Source organism: Mauremys reevesii, linkage group 2 (assembly GCF_016161935.1).
Source record: "Mauremys reevesii isolate NIE-2019 linkage group 2, ASM1616193v1, whole genome shotgun sequence".
Lineage (NCBI taxonomy): Eukaryota > Metazoa > Chordata > Testudines > Geoemydidae > Mauremys > Mauremys reevesii.
The window spans coordinates 53,678,063-53,698,660 of NC_052624.1; the positions used below are offsets into that span (position 1 = coordinate 53,678,063).

At 37.5% G+C, this 20,598-nt stretch overlaps 1 protein-coding gene across 4 annotated transcripts in view; it reads right to left on the bottom strand.

The window, feature by feature from the left end:
* The window catches only part of ETV1 (ETS variant transcription factor 1), a 74,205-nt gene extending 55,348 nt beyond the window's left edge, over positions 1–18,857 (bottom strand). Inside the window, exons 1-5 of one of the 4 annotated variants that reach the window (XM_039526372.1) lie at positions 18,731–18,857; positions 18,162–18,296; positions 17,246–17,333; positions 15,069–15,116; positions 5,414–5,467 (exon numbers count right to left, since the gene is read on the bottom strand). In XM_039526372.1, coding sequence (XP_039382306.1) covers positions 5,414–5,467; positions 15,069–15,116; positions 17,246–17,333; positions 18,162–18,206 — 235 coding nt within the window. In that variant the 5' untranslated portion in view covers positions 18,207–18,296; positions 18,731–18,857. Of the gene's footprint in view, positions 1–5,413; positions 5,468–14,551; positions 14,937–15,068; positions 15,117–17,245; positions 17,334–18,161; positions 18,297–18,420; positions 18,488–18,512; positions 18,611–18,730 lie in introns of those variants that run through there. The other 3 variants (XM_039526373.1, XM_039526374.1, XM_039526375.1) reach the window with 3 other exon arrangements.
* Positions 18,858–20,598: the final 1,741 nt, after the last annotated feature.

A 20,598-nucleotide genomic window follows, 5' to 3' on the forward strand; every position in this document is an offset into this window, starting at 1 on the left:
TAAAGTAAATAAATAATAATAATAGTAACAAATGCTTTGTACTACGTAAAGCCTTTTATCCACGGATCTCAAACCATTTTACAAGAGATGATTAAGGGAGCCGTCCCACCTCGTTGTGAAGGACTCATGCATTTTTGTATCCACTTCAAACTGAGGTAACAGCAGTTAAGCAACTTGTCTGAGGCAGGAATAGAACCATGGAGTCCTGTTTCCCTGACCCTTGTTCTGATCACCTAAAAATATCCCCCAGAGTTATGTTCAAGTTAAACAAATAAATTCCATCAGTGTTTTGACAAAAACAATCTGACCTAATAGAGGAAGTAGTTTATAGCAAAGCACCAAAAAACAAAGCAAAATTGCTGCAGAAAGCACTATTAGTAAGAGTTATCTGAGAAATCTGGGCCAAGACTGAAAATCTCTTTAAGCCCCACCATCTAGGGTATTTGTCAAAGTGTTCCAGTACTGTGCCTGCAGAACTATATTAAAAGAAAAGGCATTTCTAGCAAGACTGATTTATCACAGGAAAATTGTGCACTGGTGTTAGCCATCTAGTCACTGTACCTTGACAAACCAAAACACTAGCAACTGCACTTTCTAGGACATCTTGTTCTAGTAATACACAGTTACCAGCTGCCTAGGCAATGAATCACCACTTAAAATCAGGGGACATAATGTTGAACTTAAAAAATTGGATTTTTTTTTCAGGCTACTAATGACTTTCTTGAGGATGCAAACTTACACGCCAATAAACTACACAGCGTCATAAATACAGACAAAAATGAACACAGTATATAATTGCTCCGTACAAAGCTCTTAGTGACTTTGATGGGAGCTGGATCGGACCTAACATTGGAACTTGCACTATAATGATATTTCCAATTCTGATTTAAAAATATCTTTCGCATCAAATAGCCTAGAATGAAATGATAATTAAACATCCAGGAACTGCGCTCACAAGATATGCGAGGGTAGATATGAAAGTGTTACAGTTGTATAAATTGTAGTTTGTGTAATTTGCTTTTAATATTTAATTCATCAAAAGAACAAGAAGAAAAAATAGTTCTCATTTCATGGTGCAGAAAAAAACCTAATCATGATTTTGTGTATTACAAACATGGATGCAAATATTTTAATACTCTTCCTACTTACATAGGAGATAGAATACACTGTGCCTTTACTTAAAATGATAGAAGAACACAGGTACCTGAAGCCTATGTAAAAGATCTCTCTTTAACAGGCTTTTAAAGACTGCAAGCTGGAGAATCTAAAAAGCACAGCCCCTGAATAATTTAAGGATCCTGGCATCTGCAATGAAAGAACTTCTTTGCTAAACCTGAGGAAAAAAAGGTCTTGAAAGATCACATGCAAAATCATTACTAAAGAGTATTTTTCTTATCTTAAAGTTTAATTGGACACTGAGTAGTAGAGAGAATTTTATAGCCAGCCTTACCGATTTACTGTCAACAGCTGAGGTCTAATATTTAACATTTACCCCTTGGCAGTATTAAGTGAAAGCACTGAACAGTCAGGGAAAAAATACATAATCAAAAACAAAATAAAGAGAAAGCTTGGTCCACCTGGTAAAGCACAGCACAAATTCTCATTAGAAGAAAATTCAGTAACAGACAAAAGAAAAGTTTATCATGAATCTACATTTTAAGGGATGGAGAAACACCAAAAAGCAACAATGTAAATAAAAATTCTGAAACAAAACACCAAACACACGATTATGCCATTAAGGGACCAGACTTCCTAGTTTGGTGCAGGGGCAATCTCTGTTTATAAACAAATGTACCAGGTTACTTTACAAATCACTATGTTGCTGACAGTATGAGTTTTCACTGCCAGCTACATCCTTTAGCCATCTGACAATTTTATCAAAGCCTGCCTACCTCCTCTTGTGTCTTTCATAGGAGGCAGGTTTAAGTTTTAAAATCTCCACTCAAACTAAACAAGCTTTCAGCCAAACTCATCATTAAATACAATTTTAGCTCCTACAATGGCAAGTCTTGGGCCCACTCTCCCTCAGCCTCACATCTCTGAGACCTTTACCATTAATTAAAAGGGTTGCAGGATCTGGCCCCCATCATCAGTACGTGTCAATGGACTTTAAACAACAGGAAATCTTATCCCAGAGAGATTACACAGACCGATTTTTCCTGGCATGTAATTACACATTGGAGGTCAACACCAAAATAAGTTATTGAACTTTGAGGAGAGCACTAGTCAAAAATATAGGCAACATTTACAGAACACTGGGGGGAATTTCTCTCATTTTTGGAGTATTTTTTTATACTTTTGATATATGCTCCTTCTCATACACTTACCTTAAATCAAGCCGCTGTTCCTCAAATATAGAATAAGCAGAAGAGCCTGCAAAATACCAGCTAGGAATTTCTCTGCTGCTGCATGAAGCAACAAAGCAGGACACTCAAGCTTAGCTGTAAACATAGATGCAAAGCAAATAATTTTGAACTAACTTTTTTAACGACATTTGACTGTTTCACCCTGTTTTTAGTGAACAGATAGCAACATTCTAATGTGCTTTGTCGAGGCATGTAGACATGCACTTATTCAGGCAAGGTGGGTTGTGTATCTACAGTAGGATATTTCTGATAAAGTTTCCCACTGTCATAAATACCAGTGCAGTTTCAGCAGTGGTAGCCCTAACGAATAGAGGCACCCAGTGTATTTTAAGTGCCATGTCATCCAACCCTGCTTAGTACTGGTCAAAAGCACCAGTAACTGGCAACATCTCTTTTACATTAGCGCTTCCATCATTGCCAATACTGGTGTTTTCGGCACTAGAAAAGTTTTGCCATCATTGCAACAATCTTGGTGTGTGGCTGGCAATAGTTTCCCCATCTTGCTTACGGCTGCTATTTGATTAACAAGGGTTTCCATCATGATTGGGTTAACACCACAAATTTACACCATATCTGAGGGCTATCTTTGAGTGGAAAAAGCTAGAAAGAAAATGTCACTACTTCTTGCACCTGATTTGTTCTCCCTTCTACTATTTGTAGATTATAATTCTGCAGGGCAGAACCTTGGTCTTTTTTTTTTTTTTAATATGTTTTGTAAGCAAATTGAATGAAATTCTGTCTCTCTCACACGCCCTTTGGTGCAAAGCCCAACTAAAGAGGTTTTGTTCAAGGAACCTCACTGAAGGTAGGCCTATAAAATCCAGACAAGCATGGGGCAGCTGCCTCTGGGATGGCACAGTGACCAAGACTTCCATTCCACTGGCCACATCTCTGTCCTTCACCTCCCCTCTTAGCTCAACTATATACCTGGCACAGAACCTACAGCTGACACTACCTCTCGTACATAGTGAAACTTGTGTGCTCCTGCCATGCTGGAGGGTTCATTATAGAGCTATAAACAACAGAATGAAGGCAAGTTCTGAACCGAGCTATAAACAACATTGTAAAGGCAAGTTCTGAACCGAGAGGAAGTAGTCAAAATTGTGGGGGAGTGATGTTTCACATTGGTACTTTTCTTCTGACTTTGCTTATGCTGCTCCCCATTTCTGTTCTGAAGAGCTTATAGCTATGTACATTATATCCAAGTCTATGTTTGAAACTCTGTAACCTTTGCTAGAGTACTCTCCAGGAAGCTTGCCTGACCTTTACTTAAGATAAAGAAAACAACTGAAATGAGGAAATAAATGCTCCTTTGATAATACTGTGTAAGCTGTAGCTAAAGAACTCTGAAATACAACAGCATTAATGAAGTATCCATGTCAGGTGAATTTCTTTATCACCAGAAGCAGTGACAAACTTTGATGGGGTTTTTCATTCACAGTTCACAAATTATTCTCCAGGAATCATTGACTTATTTTGGAACAATAATTGTGGGTTAATAGAAGCCCTGGCAGAACTTTGCACTCTTATACAAGAGATCTGTGCCATGCACATTTTATTTGGACACAACAGTGTATGTAGGATGAAATTTATAGACAAATTTTGCATGGGTATTATACTAGACAAATCTGCTATACAAAGAGAGAGGAAAAACTTCATACAATAGTAATTTCAAAGTGACTATTATTCATATTTATTTGTGTGTCTTTAGGAATTAGTGCAAGGAATTATTTGAGGCAACTTATTTCAAAAATAAAAGCAATTTCAGTGTTGGAATAAAATCGGCCTAGGAAAAGAAATCTTGTTTTGTCAAATATGTATGTTATGTGCACGCAATGGAAACTGTGATAAGGAAACGTATCTAAGTATCTTGATCAATCTCATGATGTGCAGGGAAGTTAAGCAACTTTGAAATTACGTTAGCTTTATTGTTTTTTAAATTCTAATTTGTTTGAGATCTCTATTATAAAATTGTTCATGCCTTCATTTTTTACTATTTTTATGATACATGAACGCTAGTTTTAACAGGTATTCGGTTTAGCTGACTGCAGCCATTTTCTCTAGTAGGATCAATAATAGAAGTTATTTAGCTTAGTGGAAAAGCAGCCATTTACTCTACTGCCATAAGCAGACAAGTGTCTAGAAGTGACCTTTGACGGAGACCAGACTTGCTATAGGGGAGTGGCATGTGTATGTTGGGAGCGGAGAGAGGATGCAAGACAGTATTGGCCTCACCAGGCAATGTCTCTCATGCCACTGCCTTCATGTATCCTCTGCCAGTCAAACCTCAGAGCAGCACTAGTGGAAAGGACTTCAAAAAGGGAAGTAAGACACTGGGAACTGCAGCAAGGGAAGAGTTGGGGGTGCATGTGTTAAAACATAAATAAAAAGTTTCTGGCATGAATAAGATAAGTGGCAAACCAGACAGAATGTCCATCTGATTCACATACAAAAAGGCTCAAAAAAAGCAGGTGGATTAACACAACATAGGGTTAAGTCCTGGTGTTCTAACTCAGCTAAAACTCCTACTAACCCCAACGGAAATGTCGCTTGCGATAGGAATGCAACATACGGTTCATGGAGCCATGCTGCATATAGTAATATAACTTAATAGACTATGTTCACAGAGACTGGCTGTATTTGGTAAATACAAAACAAGAGGGCTGTTTAGAAAACCCACAGAGAGACTCAAGTCATTTTTATGTGAGGGACTAGTTGCATATGTTTTACACGCCTTGGATCCATACAGCGCTTACCATCCTACTCCCTCTATTCAAGAGGCACAGAAAGCTCCGCTATCTTCCTGAGCTCAACGAGAGAGAATTTCTCTGCTTCAGTGACAAACGGACCACCTGCTAAACGTTACACCTTCAGCAAAAACAGCCTTTACTGGCTGCAGTTCAGAGCCCTACTGGCTTCATCTATTCTTAGTGCTGATGTCACTGACAGGCAAATAGAACGACCACATGACTGTCACGTGACCATGAATACTAGAAACTGAGACAAAATATATATTTTAAGAAAGCGATGAATCATACTATACTTACAACTTTCAGCCTGATAGTCTGGCACAAACTGCTCATCATTGTCAGGTACTTGAGCTGAAGAAAGGGGGAAAAAAAGGGGGGACAAATTAAGAGAAGCAACTAAAGCATAGTGCAGATTATTGTCCTAACCCTGAAGCACAGCCAAGGTCAAAACTAGGATTTTGTTGGCTCCACCATTATTAGGACTGAAATCAGGCATGAGAACAACCTCACCCATGACTAAAGCCTGTTCGCATGCATTTTCAAAGGGGACTTCTGCACAAAAATAAATCCCAGTGTTTAAACCATCTCTGTACATTTAAACCTCTCATCTTCCTTTGCCAGGAGAAACTGGACTCATTGAGGGATAACACAGCCCAAATGGCAGAAAACGGTTTTTATTTTGTTTTTTAAAGGGTCAAAAGAGTCTTTGGCCAGACTATAGAATTTTCATTTCAATCTTTGTCTTCAGATGGGCCCAAAATACGTACCTAGCATGAGAACCATAACCAGAGTCCCTCTGCCTTCTGTAATATCTTTACTTTTAGGAAACTTTACGACACAACTAAAACTATAACTCCAACTGCATCTGAAACAACATGGTTGTCCCCCGGTGATAATATAATGCCATTTTGTTGCATAGTCAAGACATTAACAGACTCCCCAAATTGTCTTAAAGCCTTGTAAACATCCAAGGCTTTAGCACAGTTTAGACATATAGCTGAAACGTTGTTTAGTTTAATTGTGTAAGGTGGAAACTAGCAGAGACCAGGTCATGGGACAGCCATGGTGTAACCTTTCTAGATAATTCCGTAGTTAGCAAAAACTCAGCTTGCCATAATTTAAAAATACTGCTCTTTTGTCAAACTATCTCATCTAGAACTTCCATGGCAAAGTGACATGAAATGAACTGTTTGAAAGTATGTGACAATTCTCGTCCAAAGAGAAGTAAATCGAGAGTAATCTTCCATGACCTGGTAACCCAACATGCTTCATGAAAAAGTAAACAGTGGTATATACCCATTTATTGGAACACTGAATATCAAACTATTAAAAGCAATAAAGAAAAATATGTTGTTTGATCATTTCGGAAAGCTTTCCAAGTTAGGAAATATTAAGGGCTTGGTTCACTTTTATACATATACCTACCACCCGCTGACATCAGTGGGAATTATGCATGCGAGTCAAGAGGTAAGAATATCTCTTTAGACTTAGCCACTCTTGATCCTTTTAGTGCAAAGGTGCAAGATATTCTGTGGACATGATCCTAAGCTCCTTAATTCAGGAAAAATTTCCACTGACTTCACTGGAAGTTTTTCTTGAGTAAAGTATTTCAGGATCAGGCCCACAATGCAGTAAAATAGCACTCTCATGATTCCAAAGAATATGTTTATAATCCTACCTAATGTATTGAAGGAAATACACCTTAAAAACAAAATAATTTTGGGTAAACTATAAACAAGGGTGTAGCTCAAGTGTTAAGACAAATATGTGAATGGCAATTAATGTTAATCTGAGGAAAACACAGATGTAGAAGCTTTTTCTAGCATTTATATTACACTAAAACTAGCCCTTTAAGAAGAAAACTGTATACCTGAAGACATTTTTAATTAAATAATAAACAAGAATTAAAGTTCTACAGAATGCACATCAAATTTACTAAATCAAATACTCCAAGTAATTTTTTGATGCATTAAACTTCTCTTCCCTCCAAAGAAACCTCAGCATTCTTACCAGTGATGAACTCGAGGGCAATGCAAAGCCCAGGAGAGGTAAAGTCAACCAAAAATTAACACTCTGTAAATTTCAGTTGGTGCATTCAGATCAGTGCATGTAAGAAGTTTAAAATTTTCCCTTCAATATGCCAAATATTTGACTGCTACAGGAAACTCCAATCTTGAAGTCAAGCTCTCCCAGTTAACAAACTTTACCATAGGGATCGTTTACATTTTTTTTTTAAATTTTGGGGCACATATAAATGTGTAGCATTTCTATTCATTAACTTTATTGTTTATATATAGAATATATCCATACAATACCCCTTGTCCATGAACCGGAAATATAAAATATATATATGTATATAATTGTATGTCATTTTTAAATGCAGCTAGCAGGTGGTTAAATATCCGTCTAGTTATGAAAATAAATGGGCTCTCCACATGTGAATATCTCCACCTAAGATTGATTTGTGGTAGTTGCAGAAATGGGTCCACCATATTTTACATTCTTCGCAGCAAATTACCAACTCCAGCCTCTGGGTCTGATTCACCACTGTTTTATGCCGGTTTGATTGATTTCAGTGGAGTCACCAGCATAAAACTGGAGTAATACAGTGGTGAATCAGACTCTTTGTTTTCCTATCCAGAGATGAGAAGTGTAGGGCTGAAAACCTCTTTTAAAGGTCCAGTTCCAGTCTCTACCTGTAAACCAGCATAATTCACTGACATCAACGGTTTTATCCCCCTTAATTTGCACTGGGGTGAATGAGAGAAGGATTGGGTCTGACTACTGAAAGGTACTACTGAACACCTAATAGTCAAAAAAACCTAGTTAAGAAACCCAAACACACCACTTTATAAAAGAACAGGATGACTAATGTATTTAAAACTATTATAATGTTGACTACATTTGCCGGTATGAGCTTCTCTAAAAGCTACTACGGGGGGGGGGGGGGGGGTGAGAAAATAGCAAAGCTGGCAATTCCTTTTTACATTAAAAAAATGCACAAAATGTCAGGCACATAGTTGCATACATTTTCTCTTGGGATGCTTAAAAAAAACCACATAGCACCAACATAAAACAAATGCTGTAGGAAGTAAATCTGTGAGCCCATCCTGAAAACTACACAAATAAGAGTCGCCGATCCGCTAGCCATAAGAGACATGGCAATCAGAACTGTCAATTTATTCCCCCTTTTCAACTCTGTTTTTAAAAAAAAAACTGAACAGAACTGAAATTCATGCATTATCATATTACAGAAATTCAAGCAACTGTCCACCCAATACATAGACTTTTTACAACAGTAGCTAGCTGTGAAAAGGGAAATGGATTGAGTGTACCATCACATTACTCAAACAGAAGAGGGCTTTTGTACCCCAAGCTTTGATCATTAAAGGGAGTCTTTGAAACAAGTTAAACCAGCAAGTACACAGTTAACTTCAGCTTAACTTGGATCTCTGAAAGGAAAACGTGACTTGGGAGTGTTGCAACTTCATGCACATTTATATATGGATATATCATTTGTTTCCTCTTTTCTTTAGTCACAGAGACTGCAATTCGGCAAGGCTATCATAACAGCTACAGCGGTCTTCTATCACCACATTCAGGACAAGACACAAGTCAACAAAACTTTTTCCCTCTCCATTTAGCAGACTATTAGAAAACATGTCTGAAATGACCACCCAGAGAATGAGACTATTTCCCCACACTACTTAATTAAGGGATCTAGAGGAAAGGAGGAGGGGAAAAGCCCAATAAAAGGCTTTCAAGGAGATTAAGCATGTAGATTTTATTGGTAATAGCAGAAGTAGCTCTATCAGGTCATTCCATATTAATAGACAAGCTGCCATCAAGTCTCAGACTCTCATACTTGAAGTGGGCAACATCTGTACTATCAGCCTTAGCTGAGATTATTACCAAACGTTTTTTTTTTTCTTTCTAACTACAGCACTATCCCGGGGGTGTGTGGGAAATGCACAATAATGTTAATTATAATCCTAGTTTTACAGGGGATGTATCAGTTTGGATTTTATAGTCTCATCACCTACTCAATTAAAATCAACTTGCCAATAGCAACTGTTCAAAGCACTGAAATACTTCATACCTGTTTTTGATTTTCAGAGACAATATTAACACATTATTTTACAAAGCTAAACTTAGAATACATCTTGCAAATGGAAAGCAACTTGGAAAAGCAATTTAACTTGACACTGGGGGGGGCAATTTCCTTTCTTTCATTGCAAACAAAAAAATGTTTAAAAGTCACCATCAACAAATATCCAGTAGAAAAGGAGTTAATATTTAATTAAAACCAGCTCTAGCCACTGTAACAATGACCTGGAGCCAAACAAGGAAGAAGATGTATGAGTCATTCTTTCTGCCAGTGAATGAGACAGCTGATCTCCTAAGCAATTCCTCAAGACAAGCAGTCAGAACTGGAGTTCTGCCTCCATTCACAAAAACACAGTCCAGCATGAACCATGTGGCCTCAACCACAATCTTTTCATGTCACACCCTTCCAGAACGCAACAGCAAAGTAAACTTGAAATTGCTGCATAAACACATCAATTTCATTGCTTTGTCTCAGAGGTAGCACAGACCCACTAAGGAACATATTTAATAAACGAAAAGGCAATAAAATTTAACCCTTCCTTTCCCAACCACAAACTTCTGCCAGAAATTCAGCACCACGTGCATGTAAGGTTGCAGGACAAGCAGAGAGCTTGCCATTTCTTCTTGCTTCACTTAAGAACTTTATTTTAGACATTCGAACATTTCCTATACTACTCTCCTCTCAGAACTTGAGGCTCACTCTTTGACCTAGACATAATTTGTTTCAAAACAACAAAGATTTACTCTGTGTGGCAAAAGAATCTGAAACTGACAGAAAGAAATCTGAGTAGCACTATTTCCAGCTTACCCTAAAATAAAGTTTATAGCCACAAAACAAAGTAATGAGGCCCCTAATCTTTGTTTCATTCAATATCTGTTTTGAACATTTTAAAGGTTATACAAAGTACAGACATGAATAGAAAAAACATATTTTTAATAAAAAAGATGAAAAAAGGATCAACCAAGCTTTTTGTTTTTTCTCAAGTGACCTGGTCTGACATATAAACTTATGTGTAACTTAAAAACTAGGGGCCAGATCCTGCAAACTATTCTTCGTGTGAATGATCTATACTAAGATGAAGATGGTTTGCGAGATCTGGCCTTTGTTTTTTACTTTAACTTTTATGCAGAATAATATAGAAGTTGGTTTAAAATGCACACTCACATTTTACATCTGCTACGTCCCTCATAGCCAGTAAGTAACTATGCAATGGGACAAAATTACTAATCAGTTTTTTTCATCAAAGAAGAAATCTCCAGATTAGTACTGTGTACACTTCCAGGACCAACAATTTTAGAAAAGGTTAGCACCATTTTGCCAAATCCAATTTTTCTCCATTTTTTGTGCAGAGATATTTAAAATCAGGCGTTCATTTCAAGTATTTAAAAGTCAAATCCACTAACTCCAGAACTCCAAAAAAGGGAAGTGATTCACTGTGCTACAAATCTCATCTTTAACATGTTTTTATTCCCTTTTAGAACACTCCCTACTAGGCAAACTTCAACCAAGATGAGAAGCGGTCTTTGTTTGACCATGTTTGTTCACTAAATACATATATATTCAGATACAATACTTAATGGTTGTATACCCGACATTCAGATTAGTGTTCTTACCAAATGTGGGGTTCATTATAGGGCAGCAGAAAGCTAAGAAGCCAGATCCACAGCTGGTGCAAATCAGCATAGCTCCACTGAAGTCAATGGAGCGACTATGATTTATACAAGCTGAGAAGTTTTATATTCTGTTAAAAATGGGAATTTGAGCATTACTGAACAATGCAAATTAAGTGATCACTTTCATATATACGCATTTAGGGATAATCCATTGGGCAACACCGAATCATGTGTATACAAACTTGACAATGGTAGCAGAGATCACGGAAACCATTTCTTGGAGTTCATCCCAAACTTAACCATTAATTGGTAGCAGAAATATAAATGTTTTACAGAAATCAGTATGGGTGCCTTCTTCAGTCTGGAAAACTTGGGAGAGCCACCCCTGCTGTGCCTGTCTAGCTAGAAACTGTGGGGGGAGAACAAACCCGTTACTTGTGCCTTTTATTGTAAAGTGATTACCTTGCACTAGAACAGAGCAAAAAATACGATAAATATTAATGAGTTTTATGTGACAAATTCTCATTGTTACTACCAAAGAAGAAACTCCATCATACAAATCAAGAGATTAACTTTTTTAAACAACAGAATAGCTTAGTTACCTATATTCATTTTGGAAGCCTTTTACTCATCTCTATGAAGTTTCGGCCAGGAATTAGTGACAGAAATACTAGAATATTATTTATTAAAAATGGCTGTGTTTTTCTGTTGTCTATTATTTGGCCACCCCAAATGCTTCCATAATGCATAGTAGGCTTTCCGTGGCAGAGAGTTTGTTTTCTCTCCTCTGTTTGTTCCAGAATATGTAGACGCAACCATGATGAGATAGCATTAGATTAATATTTGTACCAATTTATCTCAAGTCACTGAATAATTGCTATCTGCCAACTGCAATATAATTCCAAATATACAGAATCAATAAAGGCATTATACAATATTATCATGACAAAATGTAGCTGCCACAATACTTAAATAAAAAAACAAAGACACTATCTGAACAATATTTGTCTTGGTTGGCGATAAGCAATTTTAACTCTTCGTTTCCAAGTTTAATAGTGGAGACAATTATTAAAATCCTTCCACTTTCAAATTATGGCATCAGGAAATAGTTCAAAATCATTTTCCATCTCCCATCTACTGATTTTAGGAAACCACATTCAGTTTAAATTTTACCTCAAAATAATGTGGGTGTTCTTCCTGATACATTTAATAGAACATGAAGAAAAAGCTACTTATTTCATATAATTCAAGTACTGCAGAAGCAAGTATAACACATCATAACTTTTCTACAAGTGGCATTCAGTTTCTGGGGTTGGAGGTGGTAATAAATATATTAGATAAACAAACTAATACAATAATCTGTTTATATTTTGTACTTTGGATTACTTTTGTCCTTTAATATACATGTGCAAATCCTATTATTTACAATGGAAGTTGTGTACAAGTACTGAGAAGAGAATAAATCCCTTTGTGTTTAGTTGTTTATTACTAAGATTCTTCACGGAAAACAACAAATTACCCTGTTCCATAGAAACATGCTGGCTAAAATGTCCCAAGTATGAAAGGCGCCTTGATAATTTTTTGCAACATTCTTCACATGTGATACATTGTAACTCCCTTGACTCTCTTGTTTAATAAGCAGATTTTCTGACCTGGTTACTCCCCAGTGGGGTTTTGAACTTGTGGGAGAAACCTGGTCAGTTGCCATTGCTCTTAAAATTTCATGGTCACTTTCCTGGCTACACAGCATCATGAAAATAAATATGTAAACATTACTGATGCTGCCAAATTGGCAGATTTCTAGATTATGAAGGTCCAGGAGGACATAAATGGACAGATCTAGCAATGGGTAAACAAGTCATCCATGCAGTCATTTCAGCAGAGCTAAAATATAGCATTCTTAACACCAGCATATTGTAAATACTAGTGCAAGTTTACAAACTTTTATTTTCAAAGATTTTTTAAAAACATAATAATTACAAGAGGTGTCAGAGGTAAAGGACAAAAACAGGATCTTGATTTTTTTTTCTTTAGTTCTGATAGAGTCTCTGCAAAGCCTGTAAAAGCTGGGGGGAGTCAGATTGTCTGTTTTAAATGAGAACTAAAATGGTAGTGGTCTGAAATGTATAGTTTGCTAAAATATTTTCAGAATAGTGGGATACATATAATATTTAAGTTTAATACTCTGCAGAAATATATAATTAAATATAAATGTAAAACTCAGTAGTTTGGGTATTTCTTTCCAGATAAAAAGTAACTTTTTATACTTACCATATGATATTAACAATATTTACAAGCTTTCCTCAGCCTAACTTACAAAGGGCTAGACACATAGCTTTGATCTGTCAAAGTAGTCTCTGCTTAAAAACATAAGGAAAAACTTAGAGCACTGAAAAAAATTCATTTACTCTTAAGAAACAAAAGTAGTTCAAAAGTAAAAATCGCCACTACAATCCTTTGTATACCTATAGAAATGACATAAGTCAATCTTGATTTCCATATTTTTTTCTATTTACTAAACTGCTCTGCACACACATTACCAACCTGACAAGAATATTTTTTATTTAGAATAAAAAAAATTTCATCATTTCCAGGAACAAAAAGAAGATCCATGCCACTAAAAATAAAACTAAAAGTTGTTTTATCATCAAAAAAAATAATAATCATACCTTCTAATTAGTGTTTTGACAACCTTCTAGTTTGTTAACATGAATGAGATTAGACACAATAACAGATCCTTGCTAAAATTACCAATAAGACAGCCAGTCACTGTTTTATCTGATGATTATAGTATAAGACTATCTTGTTGCAATACACTCTATTTTCAGTGATTTAAAAAATATACTAATACTTATATTCCAATTCCATTCCATAACTTCATTAAAGATTTTTTTATTATATCTTGACAAAGACATATACTAAAGGCAAAAATTCATGCTAAGAGAATTAAAACATCAGTAAAACAAACAAACTTACAGGCTAACAGCTTGACCTACTACATGCATTGTTCTAAAAAAATCAGCCTTAAGCCAAGTAGCCACCAGCAATATTTCTCTCTTTCCATGGTAAGCAGTCGCATGCAATTCTCCCCACTCCCAGAGAAACAAAACATCTATTCAGTAAACAACAATAGTGTATAATCCAGTATATTATGCTAAAAATAAAACACATCAATACCCACAGTGCCTAAATCAGGGTAAATTCACAGAAATTATGTTAGTTTAAATCAAAATCATGTTCAAATTGACTATAAAAGTTTTCCATTTAAAGTTCAACCAAAAAAAATCTTTCCTCTGATGTAATATGAGACAGACAATGCATAAGAATCTTCATGCTCAAAATAAACATTATTAAATAATAAACATAAATTACTGAAGTGAACAAATACACCTTGAGCAGCAGAAAGCTCCTCTAAATTTTGTTAAAGTTCTCTTGTAGCAGTATCTTCTCCTTTTTATTACCCATATCTCAATAGCTAATCTAAATTCAGATTTGATATTATTGTTTTAAAAACCATCAACCTCAGTATCATGAGCCTTGAAGGGTTACTTGAAATATCAAAAATGTAAAATGACAAATGTCAGATTTCCAATTAGCTCCCAAGATACAGTCCTATAAAAAGTAAGATATGAAGAAAAAAAATTAACTTATACACAATATCAAAAGGCTTATGAAAAAAGAAATCTCCTTCCTTATTAAGTATTTGATACACACCTAATGTTCTGTGTTGTGGACAAGGTGGAAAGAAGACACTTGCACTTAAATCTTGAAGCATCCCGTCCCGATGAACCCAGAGAAACTAATTTCTGCCATCAGAAAAGTACTCCACCAGAACACCAAATAATTATGTGTGCTGCTGTAAAGGAAACAGCAAGCCCAGTTCTGGCTGTATGCAGTCTCTCGAGGTACAATAATATAAACCTGATCAATTGCAATTAAAATCTGAACAGAGGCTTAGAACTTGAAGTCTTGGTGCATTAGTTCTTGCCAAAAGCAGATGTGATTGTGAGCTGGAAGCAATTTCTCCTGGTAATTTGTGATGACACTGGGTAGAGCAGCCCCAGAGTCCCCAAAGACAAACTCATCAGAGGCTCTAATGTATGCATGACACATGAGGTGGCTCTTTTAGAGCTCAATTAATTGGGCTGAACATTAAGACAGCAAGTTCAGGACTTATTTTTTTTCCTCCAGAGTTGTTTTTCCTCTTTTTACAAGCAGTTTTTCCCCTTACCTTCTGCAAGCCATGTCTCCTGTAATTGGCTCAGATCTTGAAAGAGTTCTGAAGAAAGAGAAAGACACATATAAAAGACACACACCTTTAATCTTCCCATAAGATGAAACTACACTAGAAGAAATATTTTCCTGAAGAACAAGGCATGTGAATTTTACTTTGGCAACCTTACATACTGATAAAATACAACAGCTAGACCCTGGTTGCAATTAATGATTATTCTACTCTTTTTTCCAATCAGAGGTATACACACTACAGTAATATTTAATTGACTCCTGAAATAATAATCACCATTTTTTAAGTTTGCTTTTATAGCAAATAATGCCTATTCAGTAACTCAGAGAGAAGTGAAGATGATAACCTCTCATTCAAATGATCTATTTCTCCTTACACAATACAGGCCTCTTCCTGCAATCTTTGCTCCAGCAAAACTCTAATTGACTTCTATGGGAATTTTGCCTAAGTAGGGGTTTGATTTTTTTAAAACACTATATCCAACATAAGTAAAGGGCAGAACGTAGCAAACGAAATGTAAAAGGAAAGACATTCAGCGGCTCTATTAGACATAGAAGTTTTATGTTTTATGTTTTAGTAACAATTCTGCTTTGATACACATTTATTCCACTTTATCAGCCTCATACATAGATTTGAAATTAAAGTGGCACCGCCACGGCCATGGACAAAATTTTACGCTGCTTTACATCCCATGCAACTGCACTGACATGCATGGGCTCATACTGGGTGTAAGTCAGGGCAGCATTTGATCCCATTTGTGGTCCCTATTTTCAGAGATTGAGCAACTGAGCATGAAAATTTGCTCTGAGCTAAAACTTGGCATGTCTGAACTGATGAACAATTGTTTTTGAAGGTTATTAACTTTTAGAAAGATACTTCCTTTTTCTATGATATTGGCAGATATATGTAATATGTGTTTAAATGTTACAGGCTATTAGTCCTTATGAGGGGATGATGCCCTGTGTTTATTTTGGCACTAAGTAAAAACAGCAAATGGTTTTGCTTTAGATGTGTGCTGTGAATAGACATATTTGCAGGGATTTTAAGCACACATTAGTCCAGGAGTAGGCAACCTATGGCATTCGTGCCAAAGGCGGCATGCGAGCTGATTTTCAGTGGCACTCACAGTGCCCGGGTTCTGGAGGTCTCTGCATTTAAATTTAATTTTAAACGAAGCTTCTTAAACATTTTAAAACTTTATTTACTTTACATACAACAATAGTTTAGTTATATATTATAGAAAGAGACCTTCTAAAAACGTTAAAATGTTCTACTGGCACGTGAAACCTTAAATTACAGTGAATAAATGAAGACTCGGCACACCACTTCTGAAAGGTTGCCGACCCCTGCGTTAGTCTCTAAGGTGCCACAAGGACTCCTCATTGATTTTTACAGATTGAGGGGTCTCTGCTCATCTTACCGTTAGAAGGGTTCCATGGGTGTACACAGTGTTTGGCAAGTATGTGTAGAAGCTACACTGACCCTTGTCAAGTAGGAATAAATCTTGCTCACCTTCCTCATGCAAGTATTACCACTGACTTTAACATGGCTATTATTTGAGTGTGGTCTACAGTGGTTGGGCCCTCCCAAGTCTAGTCCAAACTAGACTTTCTTGCTTACATTTCCCATGGATGGAAGGAACTACCAGCACAACTCCACTGGAGGTAACAATAGTGCAAATGCTAGTGTAGATGATAGGCCAGAAGAAGCTGCTCGTGTTCTGTCTTGCCCTTCAGCCCTGCACTAGCACAGTGGTTAGAATACCAGCCACTGGTCTATACTAGCACTGGCACTCTTGCTATCACTAATGGAGTTGCACCAGTGGTAGCAAGAGTGGAAAATGTTAAAAAGAAAGAAGTCGAGTGTAGGCAAGGCCTGAAAGTGAAGATGATGGTTGTAGTGTATCCTTAACTTGTGGCGCTGTGCCAGATACTGCAAAATTCTCACCTCGGTGAGTGACATTTATGAGCCATATGTGCAGCAATATCTAAAACGGAACAGGGTGAGTCAGGAAGGAATAGCAACTTTAACAGTTAATTGCCTTTGCCAGTTTGTGTCACAAACTTAAATGCAATTTTCTTGTCTTATTTAGCTCTTATGAAGCTTCTCTACATTATTAAAAAAAACATGGGTGGGGGGGGGAGAGGGGAGTGAGCCCTCACCTTCTGAATCATGAGCCAGGTCTCTGTTAATGAATTTTCTTTTCCTGACATTTGTTGGTCTCTCACTGCAGTTTCTCCCACGCGGATTCTATAAACAGGAAAGATCAGATACTTTAAACACACACACACACACACACACACACACACACACACACACACACACACACACACACACACACACACACACACACACCCCTCAGATTTCCACATTTAAACAAAGCCTACATGGATTCTTTACATATTCCACAGAGAAAATGACTATCCTACAGTTTCTATTCTTAATTTCTACATACAAATTTACAGCAGAGGATTATGCTGCGTACCTAACATCCTTCATACTTGTGCCTAGATGCAACACATTCCTATTTATCCATGTATATCTCTATCTGTATAGAAACATATGCAATATGCTCCAGCTGCAGCGCAGTACTAACACATATATTTAGCAATCTGGCACACAATAGCATAAAAATCCCCTTTGCTTAAACTCTTCAGGATAATTCGAATAAGGACATTCTAGCAGGCTGCTTTGTTTCCAGATGTTATTTGTAAAACTGCTTGCAAAAATCCTGAAAACAAGAAGTGTTAACGTTTGCCTCAACTTCATTCTTCTCGGTGTTGCAGGCAAACACTGCCAGAAACTTTGCATGCAGCTGCTGGTGGTGCCCTCCTCTTCCACTAATCGTGTGCATGGTTTTACTTTTTTGAAGAAAAAAAAGGATCCAAAAATTGCCCTTAAAGAAAATTATGCGTTATTCAAATAACTAGAAGATAAGCTCATCTTTGCAGGCACGACTCCTAGATGAAGAGTCGTCCCTACAGCGGTAACAAAGCAGATACTATGGACGCAAAACTCCCCCAGAGAAATAAGTCGGAGTCAAGTTAATAAACACCAACTTTTGAACTGATCACTCACGTTGGTGACCATGTAAGGCACTTGCTGGTCATAAAATCCATCCATTCTGCAGCTCTTCCGCAAGTCTTAGCTCAGTGTTTTTATTTTCTGGGCATTTGACCTGGAGATTTCCTCAGGATCTGGTCTCCAATCAGCCTAGAGGGGAATACAAGATGGCTTTTAGATTTAAAAAAAAATGAATGAACTGCTTGAATTTGCATAGCTAATTAACCTCAAAGAGTCCCATTCATAAAAACAACCCTCCCTTCCCTGCTTTCACCTGGTTCTAAGCAAGTGCCAGGTTAAAACACAGAGCAAACCCCACTTTTTACAGCAGCGGAAAGCAAAACAAGAGGCGAGGTATTTATTTACACTCCTGCTGTATCCCCAGAGCGATCTGTGTAACTGGCAGCTCTGATTCGCAAACGTGTGCAGAACTCGTAATGGCGAACAACATGACTCGCTTTGCACCTAACGGGAGTAGCGAGCGAGCGAGCGAGACGCAGCTATCTTGTTTTAAAGGATCGTTTTTGCAACCCACAACCATGCAATTATCTGGAGCTACGTAAAAAGTTGCTGGAAAGACCCACCTGAAGGTAACGCAAGGCGATCGGCTGCAAAAAATTCCCTCCAAATTTAATAAAAACATTAATTATTTCCCAGCACTTCCCCCTTGGAAGCAGTAAGCGCCACTGACAGAGCTCAATTCGGTGGTTTTTCCTCTGGTTCTCCTCCAGGGGCCTCCAGTCCAAACTGATGGATCTCTGCCTCCCATTGGCTCTCTGTGTCTTTCACAGGATCAGATTTCTGCCTGTCAGTCAGGCTGCCTCTCTCCCTCAGGGAAAAAGGTAAAAGCTGGATCCTGCCGGATTCTGGTGGGTGCAGCCAATTTTTGGTCCTTGCTCCCTTCAGGCTACTGCATACGTAAAGAACAAGTGTAGCTGCTTGTTTTATACTCAGAAAGAATACAGACCCTGAAGCATCCCAGTGCAATAGTGCCACAAATACCCATATCTAGCACCTGGTTCCAGACTGTTTTTTGGACCCCAACCTGCAAATGCCACTGCTTCAATAGAGAACCAAGTTGGCTCTCTCCTATTCCAGGAACAACAAAGCACATTAGATGCAAATATATCTCTGCACAGCGGTGCCACAAAAACCCATGACCAGCATCTGGATCCTGCCAAATCCTGCCAAGACTTGACCTCAAACCTCTGAATTCTACAGCCTAAATACAGAGCATGTTTGTCCATTTCTATAGCACACAAATATCCAAACACCAATGCCTTCCAGTACAACAGCAGCACAAAAAGCATCAGATATAGCATTTGGATCCTGCCAAATTTTGGCCACAAACCCAGAAACAGTACCATCAGATTCATACATAGGGATCTGGATTTTTGGATGGGTTAGGAGAAACTGCATATGTACTAAATTTAGACTATAATCAGGGTGTGCAGCCAAAAATTAGCTGGCTACAGCAAGATAGCTGTGCCAAATTCGAGTTTTTGCATCTTTCCTGTATCAGGATTTATCCAGGTCCAGATTTTTCTGTTGATTAGTAGAAGCAACACTTGCTTTTTATTTTGATGACACCATTTCTGGGATTTGTAGCCAAAATTTAGCAGGATCCAGGTGCCAGAACTGGGTTTTTGTGGTGCTGTTGTGCTGGCATTTCTGAAGTGTTGTAATAAAGACTAAGCTCTCTTTAGGCAATGGAATTTGGAGGATTGGAGTAAAAGCTGGCCAGATCTGTATTTTTGCTGTACCAAGATGCATTGGCATTCTGAGAGCGTCAACACTTGTTCTCTCTTGAGGCAGTTAAATTTGCAGAGTAGGGGGCTCAACATTTTCTGTGTATGCAGGAACCAGGTGCTGAATCTGGTTATCTGTGGCACTGCTGTGGGGGGATGCATCATAATTCAGACTTTTAAGGTTCAGTCAGAGCAGCTAAATGTATTTGCTATTTAATTAATGGAGCCAAAATCTGGAAGGATCCAATATTTACCCTGACTCCTTTCTCAGGTTATTTTAGTCAGAGATGCTCTGGTCTTCCTGCAATTGGTGTAAATGCAACCGGTGAAAATGGGTTTGCACAGATAGTCTGCAGTTATTAACGATTTGTATGTTACTTCTTCCATCTTAGTATAGTTTGTTTTGAAAGTTACTGTAGTTTTATTACACTACTTTGGGATCAAGAACATTTGTCTCACTTTTCTCCCTCTTTCTTCCTTTTTGCCTTTCTTTGGGATTCTCTTTGGCCTTCTCTCTCCCTCTCTGCTAGTGCCATTTCCTCTCTCTAGTAGTCAGTTGGGAGGAAAGCACCAAATTCCTGCTAAACTTGTCACTCTTCTACTTGCTTCTGAGAGAAAATAGTCTATCACCAGCAGATTCTGCTTCCAGACTTTTGCTACTTTGGAGTTTTTGTTTATTTTTTGTTGTTGTTTTTTTAAACAGG